The sequence below is a fragment of the Pristiophorus japonicus genome, chromosome 2 (assembly GCF_044704955.1).
Source record: "Pristiophorus japonicus isolate sPriJap1 chromosome 2, sPriJap1.hap1, whole genome shotgun sequence".
NCBI classification, from domain to species: Eukaryota; Metazoa; Chordata; class Chondrichthyes; family Pristiophoridae; genus Pristiophorus; species Pristiophorus japonicus.
The window spans coordinates 370145507-370172941 of NC_091978.1; the positions used below are offsets into that span (position 1 = coordinate 370145507).

At 51.3% G+C, this 27435-nt stretch overlaps 1 protein-coding gene across 5 annotated transcripts in view; it reads right to left on the minus strand.

Annotated features, from left to right (window-relative positions):
- Positions 1 to 27435, minus strand: part of LOC139250615 (electrogenic sodium bicarbonate cotransporter 1-like) — a 245188-nt gene that overhangs the window by 117572 nt on the left and 100181 nt on the right. For all 5 annotated transcript variants that reach the window (XM_070873017.1, XM_070873015.1, XM_070873016.1 and 2 more), the window contains exons 8-10: positions 16296 to 16453; positions 15212 to 15299; positions 8841 to 8995 (exon numbers count right to left, since the gene is read on the minus strand). In XM_070873017.1, coding sequence (XP_070729118.1) covers positions 8841 to 8995; positions 15212 to 15299; positions 16296 to 16453 — 401 coding nt within the window. The remainder of the gene's footprint in view (positions 1 to 8840; positions 8996 to 15211; positions 15300 to 16295; positions 16454 to 27435) is intronic.

The following is a 27435-nucleotide window of genomic DNA, read 5'->3' on the forward strand; positions in this document are numbered from 1 at the left end:
TAAATATTGGCCCCAGGGCATCGGCGATAACTCCCCTGCTCTTCTTCGAAATAGTGCCGTGGGATCTTTTATGTTCACCTGAGAGAGCAGGCGGGGCCTCGGTTTATCGTCTCATCCGAAACACGGCACCTCCAACAGTGCAGCACTCCCTCAGTACTGCCCCTCTGACAGTGCAGCACTCCCTCAGTCCTGCCCCTCCGACAGTGCGGCGCTCCCTCAGTACTGCCCCTCTGACAGTTCTGCATTCCTTCAGTACTGCCCTTCCGACAGTGCAGCACTCCCTCAGTACTGCCCCTCTGACAGTTCTGCATTCCTTCAGTACTGCCCTTCCGACGGTGCAGCACTCCCTCAGTATTGCCCCGCCGACAGTGCAGCACTCCCTCTGCACTGCGCCTTCGACAGTGCGGCGCTCCCTCAGTACTGCCCCTCCGACAGTGTGGCGCTCCCTCAGTACTGCCGCTCCGACGGTGCAGCACTCCCTCTGCACTGCGCCTTCGACAGTGCAGCGCTACCTCAGTACTGCCCCTCCGACAGTGTGGCGCTCCCTCAGTACTGCCCCTCCGACAGTGCGGCGCTCCCTCAGTACTGCCCCTCCGACAGTGCGGCTCTCGCTCAGTACTGCCCCTCCGACAGTGCGGCGCTCCCTCAGTACTGCCCTTCCGACATTGCAGCGTTACCTCAGTACTGCCCCTCCGACAGTGCAGCACTCCCTCTGCACTGCGCCTTCGACAGTGCGGCGCTCCCTCAGTACTGCCCCTCCGACATTGCAGCGTTACCTCAGTACTGCCCCTCCGACAGTGCAGCACTCCCTCTGCACTGCGCCTTCGACAGTGCAGCGCTCCCTCAGTACTGCCCCTCCGACAGTGCAGCAATCCCTCTGCATTGTGCCTTCGACAGTGTGGCGCTCCCTCAGTACTGCCCCTCCGACAGTGCAGCACTCCCTCAGCACAGCCCCTCCGACAGTGCAGCACTCCCTCTGCACTGCGCCTTCGACAGTGCAGCGCTCCCTCAGTACTGCCCCTCCGACAGTGCAGCACTCCCTCTGCATTGTGCCTTCGACAGTGTGGCGCACCCTCAGTACTGCCCCTCCGACAGTGCAGCACTCCCTCAGCACAGCCCCTCCGACAGTGCAGCGCTTCCCCTCCGACAGTGCAGCGCTCCCTCAGTACTGCCCCTCCGACAGTGCGGCACTCCCTCAGCACGGCCACTCCGACAGTGCAGTGCTCCTCAGTACTGCCCCTCCGACAGTGCAGCGCTCCCTCAGTACTGACCCTCCGACAGTGCGGCGCTCCCTCAGTACTGCCCCTCCGACAGTGCGGTGCTCCTCAGTATTGTCCCTCCGACAGTACGGCGCTCCCTCAGTACTGCCCCTCCGACAGTGCGGTGCTCCCTCAGTACTGCCCCTCCGACAGTGCGGCGCTCCTCAGTACTGTCCCTCCGACAGTGCGGCGCTCCCTCAGTACTGCCCCTCCGACAGTGCGGCACTCCCTCACTACTGCCCCTCCGACAGTGCGGCACTCCCTCAGTACTGCCCCTCCGACAGTGCGGTGCTCCTTTGTCCCTCCGACAGTGCGGCGCTCCCTCAGTGTTGTCCCTCCGACAGTGCGGCGCTCCCTCAGTATTGTCCCTCCGACAGTGCGGTGCTCCCTCAGTACTGCCCCTCCGACAGTGCAGCACTCCCTCAGCACTGCCCCTCCGACAGTGCAGCACTCCCTCAAAACTGCCCCTCCGACAGTGCAGCTCTGCCCCTCCGACAGTGCGGCGCTCCCTCAGTACTGCCCCTCCGACAGTGCGGCGCTCCCTCAGTACTGCCCCTCCGACAGTGCGATGCTCCCTCAGTATTGTCCCTCCGACAGTGCGGTGCTCCTCAGTACTGCCCCTCCGACAGTGCGGCGCTCCCTCAGTACTGCCCCTCCGACAGTGCGGCGCTCCCTCAGTACTGCCCCTCCGACAGTGCGGCACTCCCTCACTACTGCCCCTCCGACAGTGCGGCACTCCCTCAGTACTGCCCCTCCGACAGTGCGGTGCTCCTTTGTCCCTCCGACAGTGCGGCGCTCCCTCAGTGTTGTCCCTCCGACAGTGCGGCGCTCCCTCAGTATTGTCCCTCCGACAGTGCGGTGCTCCCTCAGTACTGCCCCTCCGACAGTGCAGCACTCCCTCAGCACTGCCCCTCCGACAGTGCAGCACTCCCTCAAAACTGCCCCTCCGACAGTGCAGCTCTGCCCCTCCGACAGTGCGGCGCTCCCTCAGTACTGCCCCTCCGACAGTGCGGCGCTCCCTCAGTACTGCCCCTCCGACAGTGCGATGCTCCCTCAGTATTGTCCCTCCGACAGTGCGGCGCTCCCTCAGTACTGCCCCTCCGACAGTGCGGCGCTCCCTCAGTACTGTCCCTCCGACAGTGCGGCGCTCCCTCAGTACTGCCCCTCCGACAGTGCGGCACTCCCTCAGTACTGCCCTCCGACAGTGCGGCGCTCCCTCAGTACTGCCCCTCCGACAGTGCGGTGCTCCCTCAGTGCTGCCCCTCCGACAGTGCGGCGCTCCCTCAGTACTGTCCCTCCGACAGTGCGGCGCTCCCTCAGTACTGCCCCTCCGACAGTGCGGCGCTCCCTCAGTACTGTCCCTCCGACAGTGCGGCACTCCCTCAGTACTGCCCCTCCGACAGTGCGGCGCTCCCTCAGTACTGCCCCTCCGACAGTGCGGCGCTCCCTCAGTACTGCCCCTCCGACAGTGCGGCGCTCCCTCAGTACTGCACTGGGAGGGTCAGCCTGGATTTTTGTGCTCAAGTCTCTGGAGTGGGACTGGAACCCACAACCTTCGGACACAGAGGGCCGAACACAGGAAGAGGGTAAACGGAGGGAAAAAGAGAGAGATGGGAAAGAAAGACAGAGGGGACAACTTCAACATAATTGTGCAGGTGGGAAACCCACGCTGGCCCGATATTGGTCTCCTGCGATTTCAACGGGGTGGGACGTGAAATACCCGATCTCGGCGATTCCCCGGGGTGTGGGTTCAGTTAACATTGCTCCCGGAGAGGGAGAGGGAATGAGATAGTGAGCAGCAGGATGTGAGATCGAGAGCAAGAACAATAAAGAGAGCGAGACAGTCAGTGACGGAGGGTGAGCGCGAGAGGAAACACCAAACACGTTTTGAAGACCGTTAAAGAAATGGAAAAGAAAAGGGAAGTAACAAATCGCATGGGTGATAACTGGTAACACAACAACTTGTATTTATATAGGGCCTTTAACATAGTGAAACATCCCAAGGAGCTTCACAGGAGTGCAGTCGAGCCACATAAGGAGAAATTAGGGACAGGTGACCAAAATCTTGGTCAAAGAGTTAGGTTTTAAGGAGAGTCTTAACGGAGAAAAGAGAGGTAGAGAGGCGGAGAGGTTTAGGGAGGGAGTTCCAGAGCTCGGGGCCCAGGCAACAGAAGGCACGGCCACCGATGGTGGAGCGATTATAATCAGGGATGCTCAAGAGGGCAGAATTAGAGGAGCGCAGACATCTCGGGGGGTTGTGGGGCTGGAGGAGATTACAGAGATAGGGAGGGGGCGAGGCCATGGAGGGAATTTAACACAAGGATGAGAATTTTAAAATTGAGGGGTTGCCGGACCGGGAGCCAATGTAGGTCAGCGAGCACAGTGGGGTGATGGGTGAGCGGGACTCGGTGCGAGTTGGGACACGGGGCAGCGAGCACAGGGGGTGATGGGTGAGCGGGACTCGGTGCGAGTTAGGACACGGGGCAGTGAGCACAGGGGGTGATGGGTGAGCGGGACTCGGTGCGAGTTAGGACACGGGGCAGCGAGCACAGGGGGTGATGGGTGAGCGGGACTCGGTGCGAGTTAGGACACGGGGCAGTGAGCACAGGGGGTGATGGGTGAGCGGGACTGGGTGTGAGTTAGGACACGGGGCAGTGAGCACAGGGGGTGATGGGTGAGCGGGACTCGGTGCGAGTTAAGGCAATCAATGCTCGATGCCAAATCTGACCGTCAATGCAACGGCGACAACTGGTCACATGACATCTTTTGTATGTTCACAGTGTGTTTTATGAGCGTAGTTTACAGACTGTCAACCCCCGTGTAGGCAGCACCCTCGCCTCTGAGTCAGAAAATTGTGGGTTCAAGCCCCACTCCAAGGACTTGAGCGCAAAAATCTAGGCTGGCGCTCCAGTGCAGGGCTGAGGGAGTGCCGCACTGTCGGAGGGGCAGTACTGAGGGAGCGCCGCACTGTCGGAGGGGCAGTACTGAGGGAGTGCCTCACTGTCGATGCGTCAGTACTGAGGGGGTGTTGCACTGTCAGAGTTGCCGACGTTTGGATGAGACGTTAAACCGAGGCCCTGTCTGCCCCCTCAGATGGATGTAAAAGGTCCCACTGCACTTTTTCGAAGAAGAGCAGGAGAGTTCTCCCTGATGTCCTGGGGCCAATATTCATCCCTCAAACAATGTAACAAAAACAGATTATCTGGGTCATCATCATATTGCTGTGTGTGGGAGCTTGCTGTGCACAAATTGGCTGCCGTGTTTCCCACATTACAACAGTAATCACACTCCAACAAAGTACCGCATTCGCTGTAAAGCGCTTTGGGACGTACAGTGGTCGTGAAAGGCGTTATAGAAATGCAAGACTTTCTTTACAATAGGTAGGGAACCCTTTTGAGGAACTAATTTGTGTAATCTTTGACTTTTACATCTTCTCTGGCCTCCTGCCTCCAGCCAGCCACAAATTCAGGGCGTGCCCCTTGACCTGGCAGGCTGGCTGCTCGATCCTGTGACATGACCTCTGATATTCACAACATTATCACACTGACCTTTCTCCGCTCTGTCCTCCCTCCCCCATCCCGCCCCTTTAATATTTGGGCTTTCAAGTAATGTTAAAATGGAAAAAAATAAACACAAAAGTGAAGATAAGAATTTAGTTTATATTAAGAATTCTTTGAAGGCGCACCCAACTAAGATGGATGGCTGAGTATTAATTTGGCTGCTGACCTCGCTGTTGCCCTGGTGATTAAATATTCTGCCCAAGTTTAGTAAATGCACAATAAGGTAATGGATAACAGGTAAGATTTCTTGCTTATTTTGGCTTGGTGCACAGCCCTGATTGAAGAGCTATACACAAGGCTGTGGGTTCAAGTCTCACTCCAGGAACTTGAGCACAAACATCTAGACACTCAGTGCAGTGCTGAGGGAGTGCCGCACTGTCGGAGGGGCAGTGCTGAGGGAGTGCCGCGCTTTCGGAGGGGCAGTACTGAGGGAGTGCCGCACTGTCGGAGGGGCAGTGCTGAGGGAGCGCTGCACTGTCGGAGGGGCAGTGCTGAGGGAGAGCCGCACTGTCGGAGGGGCAGTACTGAGGGAGTGCCGCACTGTCGGAGGGGCAGTGCTGAGGGAGCGCCGCATTGTCGGAGGGGCAGTACTGAGGGAGCGCCGCACTGTCGGAGGGGCAGTACTGAGGGAGCGCCACACTGTCGGAGGGGCAGAACTGACGGAGTGCTGCACTGTCGGAGGGACAGTACTGAGGGAGTGCCGCACTGTCGGAGGTGCCGTTTTTCAGATGAGACGTTAAACCGAGGCCCCGTCTTATCTCTCAAGTGGATGTAAAAGATCCCACGGCACTATTTCGAAGAAGAGCAAGGGAGTTCTCCCCGGTGTCCTGGGGCCAATATTTATCCTTCAACCAACATCACTAAAACAAATTATCTGGTCACTATCACATTGCTATTTGTGGGAGCTTGCTGTGCACAAGTTGGCTGCTGTGTTTCCCACATTATAACAGTGACTACACTCCAAAAGTACTTAATAGGCTGTAAAGCTCATTGAGACATCCGATGGTCGTGAAAGGCGCTATATAAATGCAAGTATAAATATAAATCCCTGTCTGGCGTAAAAATAAAATGGGGAAGGTGGCTCAACCGTGGCTAACAAGGGAAATTAAGGATAGTGTTAAATCCAAGGAAGAGGCATATAAATTGGCCAGAAAAAGCAGCAAACCTGAGGACTGGGAGAAATTTAGAATTCAGCAGAGGAGGACAAATGGTTTAATTAGGAGGGGGAAAATAGAGTATGAGAGGAAACGTGCCTGGAACATAAAAACTGACTGCAAAAGCTTCTATAGATATGTGAAGAGAAAAAGATTAGAGAAGACAAACATAGGTCCCTTGCAGTCAGATTCAGGTGAATTTATAATGGGGAACAAAGAAATGGCAAACCAGTTGAACAAATACTTTGGTTCTGTCTTCACGAAGGAAGACACAAATAACCTTCTGGAAATACTAGGGGACCGAGGGTCTAGTAAGAAAGAGGAACTGAAGGATATCCTTATTAGGCGGGAAATTTTGTTAGGGAAATTGATGGGATTGAAGGCCAATAAATTCCCGGGGCCTGTTAGTCTGCATCCCAGAGTACTTAAGGAAGTGGCTCTAGAAATAGTGGATGCATTGGTGATCATTTTCCAACAGTCTATTGACTCTGGAGCAGTTCCTATGGACTGGAGGGTAGCTAATGTAACATCACTTTTTAAAAAAGGAGGGAGAGAAAACAGGTAATTATAGACCAGTTAGCCTGACATCAGTAGTGGGGAAAATGTTGGAATTAATTATTAAAGATGAAATAACAACGCATTTGGAAAGCAGTGACAGGATCAGGCCAAATCAACATGGATTTATGAAGGGGAAATCACGCTTGACAAATCTTCTGGAATTTTCCGAGTTTGTAATTAGTAGAGTGGACAGGGGAGAACCAGCGGATGTGGTGTATTTGGACTTTCAAAAGGCTTTTGACAAGGTCCCACACAAGAGATTGGTGTGCAAAATTAAAGCATTAAAGGTATTGGGGATAATGTACTGACGTGGATAGAGAACTGTTTGGCAGACAGGAAGCAGAGAGTCGGGATAAATGGGTCCTTTTCAGAATGGCAGGCAGTGACTAGTGGGGTGCCGCAGGGCTCAGTGCTGGGACCCCAGCTATTTACAATGTACATCAATGATTTAGATGAAGGAATTGAGTGTAATATCTCCAAGTTTGCAGATGACACTAAACTGGGTGGTGGTGTGAGCTGTGAGGAGGACGCTAAGAGGCTGCAGGGTGACTTGGACAGGTTAGGTGAGTGGGTAAATACATGGCAGATGCAGTATAATGTGGATAAATGTGAGAGTATCCACTTTGGGGCAAAAACACGAAGGCAGAAGATTATCTGAATGGCGGCAGTTTAGGAAAAGGGAAGGTGCAATGAGACCTGGGTGTCATGGTACATCAGTCATTGAAAGTTGGCATACAGGTACAGCAGGCGGTGAAGAAGGCAAATGGTATGTTGGGCTTCATAGCTAGGGGATTTGAATATAGGAATATAGGAGCAGGCAGGTCTTACTGCAGTTGTACAGGGCCTTGGTGAGGCCTCACCTGGAATATTGTGTTCAGTATTGGTCTCCTAATCTGAGGAAGGACGTTCTTGCTATTGAGGGAGTGCAGCGAAGGTTCACCAGACTGATTCCAGGGGACACAGTCTTAGGATAAAGGGTAGGCCATTTAGGACTGAGATGAGGAGAAACTTCTTCACTCAGAGAGTTGTTAACCTGTGGAATTCCCTGCCGCAGAGAGTTGTTAATGCCAGTTCATTGGATGTATTCATGAGGGAGTTAGATATGGCCCTTACAGCTAAAGGGATCAAGGGGTATGGAGAGAAAGCGGGAAAGGGGTACTGAAGGAATGATCAGCCATGATCTTATTGAATGGTGGTGCAGGCTCGAAGGCCGAATGGCCTACTCCTGCACCTATTTTCTATGTTTCTATGTTTCAATGAAGGAGTGCAGTGAAGGTTCACCAGATTGATTCCCGGGATGGATGGTCTGACATATGAGGAGAGACTGGATCGACTGGGCCTTTATTCACTGGAGTTTAGAAGGATGAGAGGGGATCTCGTAGAAACATATAAAATTCTGATGGGACTGGACAGGTTAGATGCAGGAAGAATGTTCCTGATGTTGGGGAAGTCCAGAACCCGGGGTCACAGTCTAAGGATAAGGGGTAGGCCATTTAGGACTGAGATGAGGAGAAACCTCTTCACTCAGAGAGTTGTTAATCTGTGGAATTCCCTACCGCAGAGAGTTGTTGATCCCAGTTCATTGGATATATTCAAGAGGGAGTTAGATATGGCCCTTACAGCTAAAGGGATCAAGGGGTATGAAGAGAAAGCAGGAAAGGGGTTCTGAGGTGAATGATCAGCCATGAACTCATTGAATGGCGGTGCAGGCTCGAAGGGCCGAATGGCCTACTCCTGCACCTATTTTCTATGCTTGCATGTTTCTAAGTCTTTCTTTCTTTGCCAATAAGTTATGATTAGTGTAGAACGAAAAGAAAGATTTGCATTTATATAGCGCCTTTCACAACCATCGGATGTCCCAAAGCATTTTACCGCCAATGAAGTACATTTGGAGTGTAGTCACTGTTGTAATGTAGGAAACGCGGCAGCCAAATTGTGCACAGCAAGCTCCCAAAAACAGAAATGTGATAATGACCAGATTATTGTTTTTTTTTAAGTCATGTTGGTTGACAGATGAATACTGACCCCATGACACTGGGGAGAACTCCCCTGTTCTTCTTCGAAGTAGTGCCGTGGGACCTTTTGCATCCACCTGAGAGAGGGGGCAGAGGGCTCCAGTATCTGGGAGGCCATCGGAGGAGTGGGCTGCCTTTGATGGTCTGAGTGGGCTGTTTGAGAGCAGCACATTCACCAGGCGTTCACAGCATCGCGTTCACAGCACCATCGACAGTCCTAGTTATACAAAGCCTCTAAAGACCACGGCAGGACACTGCACCAATGTGTCAGTCGATGTTAAGGGACCTCTTTACCTTTTGTCAGAGGAAGGAAGTGTTTTTGGAGGTTCGATTCTGATCTCAGGATCCCACTCGCCAGGAGGGAGGACAATCACCTCATCCAGAAACTCATCAATTCCGGCCAAGAGATCCTCGTTATCCTTGGCCTTGTAGGCGATGTCATGAAACAGCTAAACAACCAGGCAGAGAAAAACAGGAATCATTTAATGCATGTCAAAATACACCAGACAACACTTTTTTCCAATTCTGCCCTGACAAGGACCAAAGGAACAGGGGGAGGCCATGGAGCCCCTCGAGCCTGTTCCGGCATTCAATTAGATTATGGCTCCATGGCCATCTGCCTCCTCCAGCCCTAATATCCCCCCCCCCACCCCCCACAAGATCTCTGCACTCCTCCAATTCTGCCCTCCTGAGCACCCCTGATTTCCATCACTCCACCATTGGTGGCCGTGCCTTCAGCTGCCTGGGCCCCAAGCTCTGGAACTCCAACAGACGAATTAATAATTTAAAATCTGAAATCGCTAAGATTTTTGCGGGCCAAATGTATTAAGGGGTATATGGAGCCAAGGCGGGTAGATGGAGTTAAGATGCAGATCAGCCATGATCTCACTGAAAGGCAAAACAGGTTCGAAGAGCTGGATGACCTCCTCCTGTTCCTGTGTTTCTATATTCCAATTATATTCTTACCCAACAAAACATATTGATCTCAGCCATGAAAATTTCAATTGACTCAGCATCTATACCCTTTTGGGGGAAGAGAGTTGAAGGTTTCCACTATTCTTTGAGCTAACAGTGCCGTTACTGCACCTACTAGAGGTCTTTAGATTATGAAAGGGTTCGATAGGGTAGTTATAGAGATGTTTCCCCCTGTGGACGAGACCAGAACTAGGGGCCATCAATATAAGACAGTCACTAATAAATCCAATGGGGAGTTCAGGAGAAACTTCTTTACCCAGAGAGTGGTGAGAATGTGGAACTCGCTGCCACAGGGAGGGGTTGAGGTGAGTAGTGTCGATGTATTTAAGGGGAAGCTGGACAAACACATGAGGGAGAGTTTTTTTTTTAAAACAGACTGTGAGCCTTCCTCACTTCCAGTCAATGGTTAGAGAGACAAAACATTGCTGATTTTACAATAACTGTTCTGAAGTCTCATCACATCCTCGAGACATCACAAATCAGTGTAACTGCCAAAATCAAATAATTGATTGAATTATTGACATATAATACAGAGTAAGTAATGGGCATGTTGGAGCCCATTATTAAAGAAGCAGTAGCAGGACATTTGGAAAAGCATAATTCGGTCAGACAGAGTCAGCATGGATTTATGAAGGGGAAGTCATGTTTGACAAATTTGCTGGAGTTCTTTGAAGCTGTAATGAACAGGGGGGATCAAGGGGAACCAGTGGATGTGGTGTATTTGGACTTCCAGAAGGCATTTGACAAGGTGCCACATAAAAGGTTACTGCACAAGATAAAAGTTCACAGGGTTAGGGGTAATATATTAGCATGGATAGAGGATTGGCTAACTAACAGAAAACAGAAGTCAGGATGAATGGTTCATTCTCGGATTGGCAATCAGTAACCAGTGGGGTGCCGTAGGGATCAGTGCTGGGACCCCAACTATTTACAATCTATATCAACGACTTGGAAAAAAGGACCGAGTGTAACGTAGCCAAGTTTGCTGACGATACAAAGATTGGAGGAAAAGCAATGTGTGAGGAGGACACAGAAAATCTGCAAAAGAACATAGACAGGCTAAGTGAGTGGGCAAAAATTTGGCAGATGGAGTATAATGTTGAAAGTGTGAGGTCATGCACTTTGGCAGAAAAAAATCAAAGAGCAAGTTATTATTTAAATGGAGAAAGATTGCAAAGTGCCGCAGTACAGCGGGACCTGGGGGTACTTGTGCATGAAACACAAAATATTAGTATGCATGTACAGCAAGTGATCAGGAAGGCCAATGGTATCTTGGCCTTTATTGCAAAGGGGATGGAGTATAAAAGCAGGGAAGTCTTGCTACAGCTATACAGGGTATTGATGAGGCCACACTTGGAAAACTGCGTGCAGTTTTGGTTTCCTTATTTACGAAAGGATATACTTGCTTTGGAGGCAGTTCAGAGAAAGTTCACTAGGTTGATTCCGAGGATGAGGGGGTTGACACAAGGAAAGTTTGAGTAGGTTGGGCCTGTACTCATTGGAATTCAGAAAAATGAGGTGATCTTATGGAAATGTATAAGATTATGAGGGGGCTTGAAAAAGTGGATGCAGAGAGGATGTTTCCACTGATGGGGGAGACTAGAACTAGGGGGCATGATCTTAGAATAAGGGGCCGCCCATTTAAAACTGAGATGAGGAGGAATTTCTTCTCTCAGAGGGTTGTAAATCTGTGGAATTCGCTGCCTCAGAGAGCTGTGGAAGCTGGGACATTGAATATATTTAAGACAGAGATAGACAGTTTCTTAAACGATAAGGGGATAAGGGGTTATGGGGAACGGGCAGGGAAGTGGAGCTGAGTCCATGATCGGATCAGCCATGATCCTATTAAATGGCGGAGCAGGCTCGAGGGGCTGTATGGCCCACTCCTGCTCCTATTTCTTATGTTTTTATGTGAAGTTCTGTGGGGGAGACATTCGTTCGCACAATGCCCCTGGAAAGGGCGCTAAAGGGCTTGGAGTCACGAGCGCCGGTATTCGCTCTGCTCAGCACCGGTGTGAGGCACCCCCGGTATCGACAGCAATGTCCCATTTGGTTGGAGTGGCACCCATAGCGCCCCCTAGTGAGACCGCCGGAGAAAGCCTGGTGCACAGAGCTGTCCCAGTGCGCTAAGGGAAGGAATGATTGAGAAAGGTAAGTGTGAGTGATATTTCTTTGAATTTGTTTTGCAATTCACCTTTATTTGGGGTGGGGGGTGGGGGCGGGGCAGGGGGGGGGGGGGTGGGAGTACTTTATCGGGAATGTTTTTTGTGCCAGTTTTTCCCCCCCCCACCTCTCTCAGGCCACTCTGAGGTCAGCTCTTTAGCAACGGCCTAGCACCCCGCCCTGAGAGACGCGTGGAACGCCTCCCTTAGCGTTCCGCTCACTCTCAGGATATAGTAATCGAATATTTTGCCTGCCTTCACAAACCATTTTCCGGTGCAAAATTTACCGCTCTGCCATCTTTAACGCCCAGAGAAGCCTCCAACCGAATTTTCAGTCCCTATATATCTATTAAATGCAATAATAATTTATTACTGGGCATGGAAGGTATGGGAAAATAGTCATTTTACTGACCAGTTGAAGTGCTTGGTGTTAGACTGAAGATTTTATTACACAGAATGTGCAGCCCAGAAACAGGCCACTGGGCCCCACCGTTCCGTGCCGGGGTTTATGTCCCACCGCTCCGTGCCGGGGTTTATGTCCCACCGCTCCGTGCCGGGGTTTATGTCCCACCGCTCCGTGCCGGGGTTTATGCTCCACACCAGCCCCCTCCCACCCCTCTCCATCTCACTCCATCCCCATATCCTTCTATTCCTTTCTCCCTCATGTGTTTATCCAGCTTCCCCTTAAATGCATCGATACTATTCGCCTCAACCCCTCCCTGTGGCAGCGAGTTCCACATTCTCACCGCTCTCTGGGTAAAGAAGTTTCTCTTGAATTCCCCAATTGGGTTTATCGGTGACTGTCTGATATTGATGGCCCCTAGTTCTGGTCTCCCCCACAGGGGGAAACATCTTCTCCACTTCTAGCCTGTCGAACTCCTTTCATAATCTTAATGTCCTCCATCAGGTCAATTATAACGACATAAGTCCCTCGACTCCGAGGGACTGTCTAATGAGAAGGGCACGCACCACAAAGAGGAGGGGATAGGGCTGCCTGTCACGTTGTCGGCACTGAACCAACACACGAGAACAAAGGGCACTAGTGAGTGAGATGGTGAATGAAGAACAATGTGCCAATTATACTGACGCAAACGCCCCCCCCCACTCTTTACACCATGTGGACTATCCTTGCTGACTAACATTCCCACTATACCACAGATAGATTATCAATCACATTGCTGCTAATCTCAAGTATCCGCAGGGCAGTCGATCTGCGTTAAAATGTCAAATTCCGAAGTTACCGTGATGGTAATCTGGGGGAAGTGCAGAAGTTCGGCGACAGAGGGCGAGCTCTCTGATGCTCTGGAAACCAGAAGAGAAACAAGAGCAGGCGTGCGGAATGGGACGAGGCTGTAACAGTCAGTGACAGTCGCAGTGAACAAGTGAGACTGTGCTGGGTTTGACCAGAGGGAGTCATTACAGCTCGCCATCCAGGGAGAATCCATCCCAAGGACTATCCAACTGGACATTAATAGGGATGGCAATTCGGTCTTGGCGTTTGTGAGAGGCTGAGCATGGATTTTAACGCAGGGTGGTAGGTACCGCCCCTAACGGTGCAAAATTCGGTTTTGCCGCCCAAAGATGAGGGAGCGGCGCTAAAAATGGTGATGCACACTCACCCTCGGACACCCACGATGGGGGGAGCTCAGGAGGCCCACCGAATATCCCCACTTAGCCACCCATTAGCCGCTCGTCTCCGGCAGTAACGCATGCGTTAGAAACGGAATTTCGACTCAAGTTTTTTCAATTGCACTCAAAACTGGGGGTTGGAGGAGGAGGGGGTCAAGTGGGGGGTGGGGAGTTGGGGGGGGGGGGAAGTTGGGGAACAGTTATTTCGTAAAGCCCACATCCACTTTATACACTTGTAGTGTCTCTGCCATCTGGCAAGGGAACCAGGCCAAAAAACTCCGTCGATTGTTGGAAGAGTTAGTTCTTAGTTGAAAGGGGCACTGTTCTTACAGGGCTTGACAGGGTAGATGCAGGGCGGATGTCTCCCCCAGGCTGGGGAGTCTATCTCAGGATAAAGGGTCGGCCATTTAGGACTGAGATGAGGAGGAATTTCTTCACTCAGAGGGTGGTGAATCTTTGGAATTCTCTGCCCCAGAGGGCTGTGGAGGCTCAGTCGTTGAGTATGTTCAAGGCTGAGATCGATAGATTTTTGCACTCTAGGGGAATCGAGGGATCTGGGGATTGGGTGGGAAAGTGGAGTTGAGGTCAAAGATCAGCCGTGATCTTATTGAATGGCGGAGCAGGCTCGAGGGGCCGAATGGCCGACTCCTGCTCCCAATTCTTATGTTTCTTATGAATGCGTGTGGCAACTCCAGCATAACCCTCGCAGAATTTCAGGGCCCAAATGCCGTGTAAACTAGTCAAACGTTAGTCAAGGAAGGTTCTGCAGCTCAGTGCTGAGTGCGTCTTTGCATTTCCTGCCCAAAAACATAAGAGAAATCTTCCTTAGTTTGCACTGAGTTGAGTTGGCGCTGTGCACAAAAAAGCCGCTACACTTCCAAAGTACTTCCTTGGCTGCAAAGTGCTCCAGAGAACCCCGAGATCACGCAAGGTTAGGGTTGCTAACCCCCCCCCACGATCAGCCTGGAGACCCCAGGGGCTAAAAGGTTGATCTCCCGGACACTGCAGCGAACAAAATCCCAGGAGGGAAAGAATCATTGGGGCATTTTTTTTAAACGGTGTATTTTTTTAGCGTTTTCTTTGAACACTTTTGTTTCGTAGTTACAAAAATATCACCGCTGTTTGCGAGACCTATTCCATACATCAACCGGCAGGCAAATGTCTTAAAATCGAGAAGCGTATTTCAAAGCTCAAGAGAATTAGCCGGTGAGAATTAGCAGGCGATGAAAGCAGAAATTTGACAGGCTAATGCCACCAAAGTTCAACAAGTATTTCAAGATGTGTGAAGCATTGAGATGGCCTGAGGATATGAAAGGTGCTATATGAAATGTAAGTTCTCTCTTTATTATAGCAGCCATGATAAGAACATAAAAAATAGGAGCAGGAGTTGTCCATTTGGCCCCTCGAGCCTGCTCCGCCATTCAATAAGATCATGGCTGATCATTGACCTCAACTCCACTTTCCCGCCCGATCCCCATATCCTTTGATTCCCCGAGAGTCCAAAAGTCTATTGATCTCAGTCTTGAATATACTCAACGACTGAGCCTCCACACCCCTCTGGGACAGAGAATGTCAAAGGTTCACAACCCTCTGAGTGAAGAAATTTCTCCCCATCTCAGTCTTAAATGTCCAACCCCTTATCCTGAGACTGTGACCCCTGGTTCCAGACTCTCCAGGCTGGGGAAATATCCTCCCTGCAACCACTGTAAAGAAATTTACATTTTTCAATGAAATCGCCTCTCATTCTTCTAAACTCCAGAGATTACAGCCCCATTCTACTCAATCCCCCCATCCCAGGAATCAGTCTGGTGAACCTTCGTTGCACCTCCTCTAAGGCAAGTAGATCCAATGAAATGTGTGTTGGCATCAAAAGCACATGATGGGTTCTGAGTTACTCACCTCATCAGACATGAGAGTGGCAATTGCTCTCCCGATTTCATGGTAGGATTTAGCCTTTCCTTTGGGCCCAAGCAGAACAAATAGAAATCTAGATAAAGCACAATAAAGCAAGTCAATTATACAGAATCAAAGTGTCTCCATACTTCACCCCTGCCCTGTGTCCTAACTCGCACCGAGTCCTGCTCACCCATCACCACCTGTGCCCCGTGTCCTAACTCGCACCGAGTCCCGCTCACCTATCACCCCCTGTGCTTGCTGCCCCGTGTCCTAACTTGCACCCAGTCCCGCTCACCCATCACCCCCTGTGCTCGCTGCCCCGTGTCCTAACTCGCACCCAGTCCCGCTCACCCATCACCCCCTGTGCTCGCTGCCCCGTGTCCTAACTCGCACCCAGTCCCGCTCACCCATCACCACCTGTGCTCACTGCCCTGTGTCCTAACTCGCACCGAGTCCCGCTCACCCATCACTCCCTGTGCTCACTGCCTCATGTCCTAACTTGCACCCAGTCCCGCTCACCCATCACCCCCTGTGCTCGCTGACCCGTGTCCTAACTCGCACCGAGTCCCGCTCACCCATCACCCCCTGTGCTCGCTGACCTACTTCGGCTCCCAGTTAAGCAGTGCCCCGATTTCAAAATTCTCATCCTTGTCTTCAGTGCCCTCCATGGCCTCGCCCCTCCCTATCTCTGTAATCTCCTCCAGCCCCACAACCCCCCGAGATGTCTGCACTCCTCTAATTCTGCCCTCCTGAGTATCCCTGATTATAATCACTCCACCATTGGTGGCCGTGCCTTCTGTTGCCTGGGCCCCAAGCTCTGGAACTCCCTCCATAAACCTCTCCGCCTCGCTACCCCTCTCTCCTCCTTTAAGACGCTCCTTAAAACCTTCCTCTTTGACCAAGCCCTGTCCTAATATCGCCCGATGTAAGACGATGAATTACTAGTCCATGTGCCTGCTTTACTGGGCCTGAGTGAACCGCGCATGGTCATACCAAACCATGTGACAATCTGGTACACCGCCCACTGAGCCACGGCTGACGACGGAAGAGATTTGCTGAGCCGGCTTTGCCGAGATTTACCACTCACCTGGTCGGCACGGGAACCTCAGTCAGAGCCCCCAGCATCACAGCGTGCTGTAGGCGCACGAAGGCAATAAACGGGGAGTCCAGGAAATCCACTTCACCCACCAGCACATTGGAGGCCTCAGCATCGCGAGGGAGTTTCTTCATGAACTTGTTCTTGAGCTGGTGCAAGAGAGCCAACGGTTAATTCCTGCAAGTAACTCCGGCCCGAGCACGCACCACTTCCCCCCCCGCCACCTCCCCCCGGCCAGGACACGGGGGCTCCATACTATCATGTAGCAGAGCAGATCTTTCAATGTCCAAAACTAGGGAGCCATCAATACAAGATAGTCACCAATAACAATTCAATAACAAGAAATTGCATTTATATAGCGCCTTTAACATAGTTAAAAACGTCCCAGGATGCTTCACAGGAACGATTATCAGACAACATTTGACACCGAGCCACACATGGAGATATTAGCACGCAACCAAAAGCTTGGCCAAAGAGGTAGGTTTGAAGGAGCGTCTTAAAGGAGGAAAGAGAGGTAGAGAGGCGGGGAGGTTTAGGGAGGGAGTTCCAAAGTTTAAAGTCCAGACACCAATGGTGGACCAATGAAAATTGGGGATGCCCAAGAGGCCAGAATTAGAGGAGCACAGAGATCTCGAGGGGGTGTGGGGTGGAGGAGGTTACAGAGATAGGGAGGGATGTAGGGGCTGGAGGAGGTTACAGAGATAGGGAGAGGTGTAGGGGCTTGAGGAGGTTACAGAGATAGGGAGAGGTGTAGGGGCTGGAGGAAGTTACAGAGATAGGGAGGGGTGTAGGGGCTGGAGGAGGTTGCAGAGATAGGGAGGGGTGTAGGGCTGGAGGAGGTTGCAGAGATAGGGAGGGGTGTAGGGCTGGAGGAGGTTGCAGAGATAGGGAGGGGTGTAGGGGCTGGAGGAGGTTGCAGAGATAGGGAGGGGTGTAGGGGCTGGAGGAGGTTGCAGAGATAGGGAGGGGTGTAGGGGCTGGAGGAGGTTGCAGAGATAGGGAGGGGTGTAGGGGCTGGAGGAGGTTACAGAGATAGGGAGGGGTGTAGGGGCTGGAGGAGGTTACAGAGATAGGGAGGGGTGTAGGGACTGGAGGAGATTACAGAGATAGGGAGGGGTGTAGGGGCTGGAGGGGGTTACAGAGATAAGGAGGGGTGTAGGGGCTGGAGGAGGTTACAGAGATAGGGAGGGGTGTAGGGGCTGGAGGAGGTTACAGAGATAGGGAGGGGTGTAGGGACTGCAGGAGATTACAGAGATAGGGAGGGGTGTAGGGGCTGGAGGAGGTTACAGAGATAGGGAGGGGTGTAGGGGCTGGAGGAGGTTACAGAGATAGGGAGGGTGTAGGGGCTGGAGGAGGTTACAGAGATAGGGAGGGTGTAGGGCTGGAGGAGGTTGCAGAGATATGGATAAGTTTCGAAGACATGGATGAGAATTTTTAAATCGCGGCGTTGCCGGGCCGGGACCCAACGTAAGTCAATGATGGTGGGTGAATAGAAACATAGAAAATAGGTGCAGTAATCATGGGGGATTTTAACCTACATATCGATTGGTCAAATCAAATCGCACGGGGTAGCCTTGAGGAGGAATTCATAGAATGCATATGGGATTGTTTCTTAGAACAGTATGTTACAGAACCTACAAGGGAGCAAGCTATCTTAGATCTGGTCGTGTGTAATGAGACAGGAATAATAAACGATCTCCTAGTAAAAGATCCTCTCGGAATGAGTGATCACAGTATGGTTGAATTTGTAATACAGATTGAGGGTGAGGAAGTAGTGTCTCAAACGAGCGTACTATGCTTAAACAAAGGGGACTTCAGTGGGATGAGGGCAGAGTTAGCTAAAGTAGACTGGGAACACAGACTAAAAGTCGCACAATTGAGGAACAGTGGAGGACTTTTAAGGAGCTCTTTCATAGTGCTCAACAAAAATATATTCCAGTGAAAAAGAAGGGCGGTAAGAGAAGGGATAACCAGCCATGGATAACCAAGGAAATAAAGGAGAGTATCAAATTAAAAACCAATGCGTATAAGGTGGCCAAGGTTAGTGGCAAACGAGAAGATTGGGAAAATTTTAAACGACAGCAAAGAATGACTAAGAAAGCAATAAAGAAAGGAAAGATAGATTACGAAAGTAAACTTGCGCAAGACATAAAAACAGATAGTAAAAGCTTTTACCGATATATAAAACGGAAAAGAGTGACTAAAGTAAATGTTGGTCCCTTAGAAGATGAGAAGGGGGATTTAATAATGGGAAATGTGGAAATGGCTGAGATCGTAAACAATTATTTTGCTTCGGTCTTCACAGTGGAAGACACAAAAATCATGCCAAAAATTGCTGGTCACGGGAATGTGGGAAGGGAGGACCTTGAGACAATCACTATCACTAGGGAGGTAGTGCTGGACAGGCTAATGGGACTCAAGGTAGACAAGTCCCCTGGTCCTGATGAAATGCATCCCAGGGTATTAAAAGAGATGGCGAAAGTTATAGCAGATGCATTCGTTATAATCTACCAAAATTCTCTGGACTCTGGGGAGGTACCAGCGGATTAGAAAGCAGATAATGTAACGCCTCTGTTTAAAAAAGGGGGCAGACAAAAGGCAGGTAACTATAGGCCGGTTAGTTTAAAATCTGTAGTCGGGAAAATGCTTGAAGCTATCAGTAAGGAAGAAATAGCGGGACAACTAGATAGGAATAGTGCAATCAAGCAGACGCAACATGGATTCATGAAAGGGAAATCACGGTTAACTAATTTATTGGAATTCTTTGAGGATATAACGAGCATGGTGGATAGAGGTGTACCGATGGATGTGGTGTATTTAGATTTCCAAAAGGCATTCGATAAGGTGCCACACAAAAGGTTACTGCAGAAGATAAAGGTACGCGGAGTCAGGGGAAATGTATTAGCATGGATAGAGAATTGGCTGGCTAACAGAAAGCAGAGAGTCGGGATAAATGGGTCCTTTTCGGGTTGGAAATCGATGGTTAGTGGTGTGCCACAGGGATCGGTGCTGGGACCACAACTGTTTACAATATACATAGATGACCTGGAAGAGGGGACAGAGTGTAGTGTAACAAAATTTGCAGATGACACAAAGATTAGTGGGAAAGCGGGTTGTGTAGAGGACACAGAGAGGCTGCAAAGAGATTTAGATAGGTTATGCGAATGGGCTAAGGTTTGGCAGATGGAATACAATGTCGGAAAATGTGAGGTCATCCACCTTGGGAAAAAAAACAGTAAAAGGGAATATTATTTGAATGGGGAGAAATTACAACATGCTGCGGTGCAGAGGGACCTGGGGGTCCTTGTGCATGAATCCCAAAAAGTTTGTTTGCAGGTGCAGCAGGTAATCAGGAAGGCGAATGGAATGTTGGCCTTCATTGCGAGAGGGATGGAGTACAAAAGCAGGGAGGTCCTGCTGCAACTGTACAGGGTATTGGTGAGGCCGCACCTGGAGTACTGCGTGCAGTTTTGGTCACCTTACTTAAGGAAGGATATACTAGCTTTGGAGGGGGTACAGAGACGATTCACTAGGCTGATTCTGGAAATGAGGGGGTTACCTTATGATGATAGATTGAGTAGACTGGGTCTTTACTCGTTGGAGTTCAGAAGGATGAGGGGTGATCTTATAGAAATATTTAAAATAATGAAAGGGATAGACAAGATAGAGGCAGAGAGGTTGTTTCCACTGGTCGGGGAGACTAGAACTAGGGGGCACAGCCTCAAAATACGGGGGAGCCAATTCAAAACCGAGTTGAGCAAATATTTCTTCTCCCAGAGGGTTGTGAATTTGTGGAATTCTCTGCCCAAGAAAGCAGTTGAGGCTAGCTCATTGAATGTATTCAAATCACAGATAGATAGATTTTTAACCAATAAGGGAATTAAGGGTTACGGGGAGCGGGCGGGTAAGTGGAGCTGAGTCCGCGGCCAGATCAGCCATGATCTTTTTGAATGATGGAGCAGACTCGAGGGGCTAGATGGCCTACTCCTGTTGCTAATTCTTATGTTCTTATGTTCTTATGAGTAGGCCATTCGGCCCTTCGAGCCTGCTCCGTCATTCAATGAGTTCATGGCGTAACATGCAACTTCAGAACCCCATTCCTGCTTTCTCACCATACCCCTTGATCCCCCTAGTCGTAAGGACTACATCTAACTCCTTTTTGAATATATTTAGTGAATTGGCCTCAACAACTTTCTGTGGTAGAGAATTCCACAGGTTCACCACTCTCTGGGTGAAGAAGTTTCTCCTCATCTCGGTCCTAAATGGCTTACCCCTTATCCTTAGACAGGGACCCCTGGTTCTGGAATTCCCCAAGATTGAAAATATTCTTCCTGCATCTAACCTGTCCAAACCCGTCAGAATTTTAAACGTTTCTATGAGATCCCCTCTCATTCTTCTGAACTCCAGTGAATACAAGCCCAGTTGATCCAGTCTTTCTTGATATGTCAGTCCCGCCATCCCGGGAATCAGTCTGGTGAACCTTCGCTGCACTCCCTCAATAGCAAGAATGTCCTTCCTCAAGTTAGGAGACCAAAACTGTACACAATACTCCAGATGTGGCCTCACCAAGGCCCTGTACAACTGTAGTAACACCTCCCTGCCCCTGTACTCAAATCCACTCACTATGAAGGCCAACATGCCATTTGCTTTCTTAACACCTGCTGTACCTGCATGCCAACCTTTAATGACTGATGTACCATGACACCCAGGTCTCGTTGCACCTCCCCTTTTCCTAATCTGTCACCATTCAGATAATAGTCTGTCTCTCTCTTTTTACCACCAAACTGGATAACCTCACATTTATCCACATTATACTTCATCTGCCATGCATTTGCCCACTCACCTAACGTATTCAAGTCACTCTGCAGCCTCATAGTATCCTCCTCGCAGCTCACACCGCCACCCAACTTAGTGTCATGCGCAAATTTGGAGATACTACATTTAATCCCCTCGTCTAAATCCTTAATGCACAATGTAAACAGCTGGGGTCCCAGCACAGAACCTTGCGGTACCCCAGTAGTCACTGCCTGCCATTCTAAAAAGTACCCATTTACTCCTACTCTTTGCTTCCTGCCTGCCAACCAGTTCTCAATCCACGTCAGCACACTACCCCCAATCCCATGTGCTTTAACTTTGCACATTAATCTCTTGTGTGGGACCTTGTCGAAAGTCTTCTGAAAGTCCAAATACACCACATCAACTGGTTCCCCCTAGTCTACTCTACTGGAAACATCCTCAAAATATTCCAGAAGATTTGTCAAGCATGATTTCTCTTTCACAAATCCATGCTGACTTGGACCTATCATGTCACCTCTTTCCAAATGCGCTGCTATGACATCCTTAATAATTGATTCCATTATTTTACTCACTACCGATGTCAGGCTGACCGGTCTATAATTCCCTGTTTTCTCTCTCCCTCCTTTTTTAAAAAGTGGGGTTACATTGGCTATCCTCCATTCCATAGGAACTGATCCAGAGTCTGTGGAATGTTGGAAAATGACTGTCAATGCATCCGCTATTTCCAAGGCCACCTCCTTAAGTACTCTGGGATGCAGACCATCAGGCCCTGGGGATTTATCAGTCTTCAATCCCATCAATTTCCCCAACACAATTTCCCAACTAATAAAGATTTCCCTCAGTTCCTCCTCCTTACTAGACCCTCTGACCCCTTTTATATCCGGAAGGTTGTTTGTGTCCTCCTTAGTGAATACCGAACCAAAGTACTTGTTCAATTGGTCTGCCATTTCTTTGTTCCCCGTTATGACTTCCCCTGATTCTGACTGCAGGGGACCTACGTTTGTCTTTACTAACCTTTTTCTCTTTACATATCTATAGAAGCTTTTGCAGTCCGTTTTAATGTTCCCTGCAAGCTTCCTCTCGTACTCTATTTTCCCTGCTCTAATCAAACCCTTTGTCCTCCTCTGCTGAGTTCTAAATTTCTCCCAGTCCCCAGGTTCGCTGCTATTTCTGGCCAATTTGTATGCCACTTCCTTGGCTTTAATACTATCCCTGATTTCCCTTGATAGCCACGGCTGAGCCACCTTCCCTTTTTTATTTTTACGCCAGACAGTGATGTACAATTGTTGTAGTTCATCCATGCTCTAAATGTCTGCCATTGCCCATCCACTGTCAACCCCTTAAGTATCATTCGCCAATCTATCCTAGCCAATTCACGCCTTATACCTTCAAAGTTACCCTTCTTTAAGTTCTGAACCATGGTCTCTGAATTAACTGTTTCATTCTCCATCCTAATGCAGAATTCCACCATATTATGGTCACTCTTCCCCAAGGGGCCTCACACAACGAGACTGTGAATTAATCCTCTCTCATTACACAATGGTGGTAATTCAGGAGAAACTTCTTGACCCAGAGAGGGGTGAGAATGTGGAACTCGCTGCCACAGGGAGGGGTTGAGGCGAATAGTATCGATGTATTTAAGGGGAAGCTGGATGAACACATCGGGGAGTAAGGAATAGAAGGATCTGTGGATGGGGTGAGATGGAGAGGGGTGGGAGGGGGCTGGTGTGGAGCATAAACCCCGGCACGGAGCGGTGGGGCCCAATGGTCTGTTTCTGAGCTGTAATTTCTGTGTGATTTTAATCTTCACTCCAACACCAAGCATTTCAACGAAATAATTCTATCTGGTGCTCATGATGCAGGTTTTTTGCATGACAGGAGCACATATCAGTAATTCTGGTGCCAAAGTCATCAGCACGCTTTGTGTGACCAGTACATTTTAATGGCATTTGGTTTTAAATGAGTGAAAATCATGCATATTGCCAATCAAGTGTGCCCTCCGTACCAAAATTCCTGATATGCACCTGAGAGAGAGAGCAGATGGGGCCTCAGTTTAACGTCTCCTCTGAAGAGCGGCATCTCCGACAGTGCAGCACTCTCTCAGTACTGAGGGAGTACCGCACTGTCGGGGGGCAGTACTGAGGGAGTACCGCACTGTCGGGGGGCAGTACTGAGGGAGTACCGCACTGTCGGGGGGCAGTACTGAGGGAGTACCGCACTGTCGGAGGGGCAGTACTGAGGGAGCGTTGCACTGTCGGAGGGGCAGTACTGAGGGAGCACCGCACTGTCGGAGGGGCAGTACTGAGGGAGTGCCGCACTGTCGGAGGGGCAGTACTGAGGGAGTACCGCACTGTCGGAGGGGCAGTACTGAGGGAGCGTTGCACTGTCGGAGGGGCAGTACTGAGGGAGTACCGCACTGTCGGGGGGCAGTACTGAGGGAGTACCGCATTGTCGGAGGGGCAGTACTGAGCGAGCGTTGCACTGTCGGAGGGGCAGTACTGAGGGAGCACCGCACTGTCGGAGGGGCAGTACTGAGGGAGTGCCGCACTGTCGGAGGGGCAGTACTGAGGGAGCGCCGCACTGTCGGAGGGGCAGTACTGAGGGAGCGCTGCACTGTCGGAGGGGCAGTACTGAGGGAGCACCGCACTGTCGGAGGGTCAGTACTGAGGGAGCGCCGCACTGTCGGAGGGGCAGTACTGAGGGAGCGGTGCACTGTCGGAGGGGCAGTACTGAGGGAGCGCCGCACTGTCGGAGGGGCAGTACTGAGGGAGCGTTGCACTGTCGGAGGGGCAGTACTGAGGGAGCGCCGCACTGTCGGAGGGGCAGTACCGAGGGAGCGCCGCACTGTCGGAGGGGCAGTACCGAGGGAGCGTTGTACTGTCGGAGGGGCAGTACTGAGGGAGCACCGCACTGTCGGAGCGGCAGTACTGAGGGAGCGTTGCACTGTCGGAGGGGCAGTACTGAGGGAGCACCGCACTGTCGGAGGGGCAGTACCGAGGGAGCGCCGCACTGTCGGAGGGTCAGTACTGAGGGAGCGCCGCACTGTCAGAGGGTCAATACCGAGGGAGCGTTGTACTGTCGGAGGGGCAGTACTGAGGGAGTGCCGCACTGTCGGAAGGGCAGTACTGAGGGAGTGCCGCACTGTCGGAGGATCAATACTGAGGGAGCACCGCACTGTCGGAGGGGCAGTACTGAGGGAGTGCCGCACTGTCGGAGGGGCAGTACTGAGGGAGTACCGCACTGTCGGAGGGGCAGTACTGAGGGAGCGTTGCACTGTCGGAGGGGCAGTACTGAGGGAGTACCGCACTGTCGGGGGGCAGTACTGAGGGAGTACCGCATTGTCGGAGGGGCAGTACTGAGCGAGCGTTGCACTGTCGGAGGGGCAGTACTGAGGGAGCACCGCACTGTCGGAGGGGCAGTACTGAGGGAGTGCCGCACTGTCGGAGGGGCAGTACTGAGGGAGCGCCGCACTGTCGGAGGGGCAGTACTGAGGGAGCGCTGCACTGTCGGAGGGGCAGTACTGAGGGAGCACCGCACTGTCGGAGGGTCAGTACTGAGGGAGCGCCGCACTGTCGGAGGGGCAGTACTGAGGGAGCGGTGCACTGTCGGAGGGGCAGTACTGAGGGAGCGCCGCACTGTCGGAGGGGCAGTACTGAGGGAGCGTTGCACTGTCGGAGGGGCAGTACTGAGGGAGCGCCGCACTGTCGGAGGGGCAGTACCGAGGGAGCGTTGCACTGTCGGAGGGGCAGTACTGAGGGAGCACCGCACTGTCGGAGGGGCAGTACCGAGGGAGCGCCGCACTGTCGGAGGGGCAGTACCGAGGGAGCGCCGCACTGTCGGAGGGGCAGTACCGAGGGAGCGTTGTACTGTCGGAGGGGCAGTACTGAGGGAGCACCGCACTGTCGGAGCGGCAGTACTGAGGGAGCGTTGCACTGTCGGAGGGGCAGTACTGAGGGAGCACCGCACTGTCGGAGGGGCAGTACCGAGGGAGCGCCGCACTGTCGGAGGGTCAGTACTGAGGGAGCGCCGCACTGTCGGAGGGTCAATACCGAGGGAGCGTTGTACTGTCGGAGGGGCAGTACTGAGGGAGTGCCGCACTGTCGGAAGGGCAGTACTGAGGGAGTGCCGCACTGTCGGAGGATCAATACTGAGGGAGCATTGCACTGTCGGAGGGGCAATACTGAGGGGGTGCCGCACTGTCGGAAGGGCAGTACTGAGGGAGTGCCACACTGTCGGAGGGGCAGTACTGAGGGAGCGCTGCACTGTTGGAGGTGCCGTCTTTGAGATGAGACATTAAACCGAGGCCCCGTCTGCTCTCTCCGGTGGATGTAAAAGATCCCATGGCACTATTTCGAAGAAAAGCAGGGGCGTTATCCCTGGTGTCTTGCCCAATATTTATCCTTCAACCAAAATCACAAAAAAACAGAGTATCTGGTCATTATCACATTGCTATTTGTGGGAGCTTGCTGTGCGCAAATTGGCTGACGCGTTTCCCACATTACAACAGTGACTACACTTCAATAAAGTACTTCATTGGCTGTAAAGCGCTTTGGGACATCCAGTGGTCGTGAACGGCGCTATAGAAACGCAAGTGTTTCTTACGATACAGGGGGGCATCTGCGAATGGCAGACATTCATGCAACATTAAAAGGAAGTTAGAGAGGAGACTATCAACTTAAGATTTCTCTTCCTGTGTTGCTTTAGTTCCTATTCCATCTGAAATGTTGTTGAGTTTCTAAGTACTGTGGGAAGACACCAGTTAAAAGGCTTTACAAAAACATATTCATTTAGTTGCTCAGTGATGCATTGTTGGAGTGACAAGTTGTGGAACAGTTTCAGGGAAGGTCCCTCTGTGAATAGCAAGACGGATTGGCCCATCACCCAATAAAGCCAGGATTTATGTCCATCCTTTTTCTCACCACTGACTTCTCTTTTGCCCACTCAATCCTGGACCAGAACCCCAGAGGGCTCAGTGGGACAGATACCCATCACCCGGTTTTACGGGTCCTGAGAGAACATTCTATCCCTCCCGTATACCTATCTCCAAGACAACCGAGCCAAGACACTGTGGCAGCCCACTGCTCCGCCTGACATAAATCTCCAGACTTCTTTCACCCAATTCCGGCAGCCTCTAATTCTTTTCGGCAACTAAAAATGGCCAGAGATTTTCACAGGTTTGTGAAGACACAAATCTTCATTCTGGCCCGAGGAAAGCAACGTCCACTTATCACAGGGCAATAAAGGAGACACCTACTCGGTAAGTGTTACTTTACATGGAAACACTACCACAGTATCATGGAGTCATAGAAATTTACAGCACGGAAGGAGGCCATTCGGCCCATCGTGTCCGCACCGGCTGACCAAGAGGTATCCAGCCTAATCCCACTTTCCAGCTCTCGGTCCGTAGCCCTGTAGGTTACGGCACTTCAGGTGCACATCCAGGTACTTTTTAAATGTGGTGAGGGTTTCTGCCTCTACCACCCTTTCAGGCAGTGAGTTCCAGATCCCCACCACCCTCTGGGTGAAAGAATTTCCCCTCAAATCCACCCCCCCCAATTACTTTAAATCAATGCCCCCTGGTTGTTGAGCCCTCTGCCAAGGGAAATAGGTCCTTCCTATCCATTCTAGAAGAGGACTTTTGATAAATCGGCTCATAAAACCCGACAAATACTTTCTGCGTTCTGTTAGACTTCACAGAGTTCTAACCTGGAAAGGCGCACAGCAAGAGGTCACAGTGAGCAGCAGGGTGGGGGTTATGGGGGGCGGAATGGGATGGAGGATGTGACAGGGCGGGGTAGCGGTTGTGGGACGGGGTGGGGGGGGGAGCAGGGATGTGCGATGGGGTGGGGGGGGAGTGGGACGGGGTGGGGTTCGTGGGACGGGGTGGGGGGAGCAGGGCAGGGTGGGGGGGTGTGGAGAGGAAGGGGGGAGCGGGGCGGGGTTGAGAAGGGAGGACAGGTCAGCCAAGACCAGGAGACATGGCTGGGTCCTTCTCCTGCTGCTGATGGGACTCCAGTTATTTCCAGGTATGTCTGAGTTTGTCTGTATACATTGGCACATGCAGCAGAGCTGGTCTCCAGTCGTCCTGGTTAACCCTTGCCACTGGACCAAGACCTGGCTCTGTCTACCCCGTGTGGTGGCTGGTGTGCAACGGCCACCCCACGTTAAAAGAGCTCATGCACAGGCATCTTCCACCGTTTAAAATGTGCTCTTCAGTCACCTGAGAACTCATTGTTAGTGTGGAAGCAAGTCATCCTTGACCCCAAGGGAATGCCTACGATGGTGACGATGATGAGTTATTTGCAACGTGAGAGTTGCTCAGCAAACCAAGAGT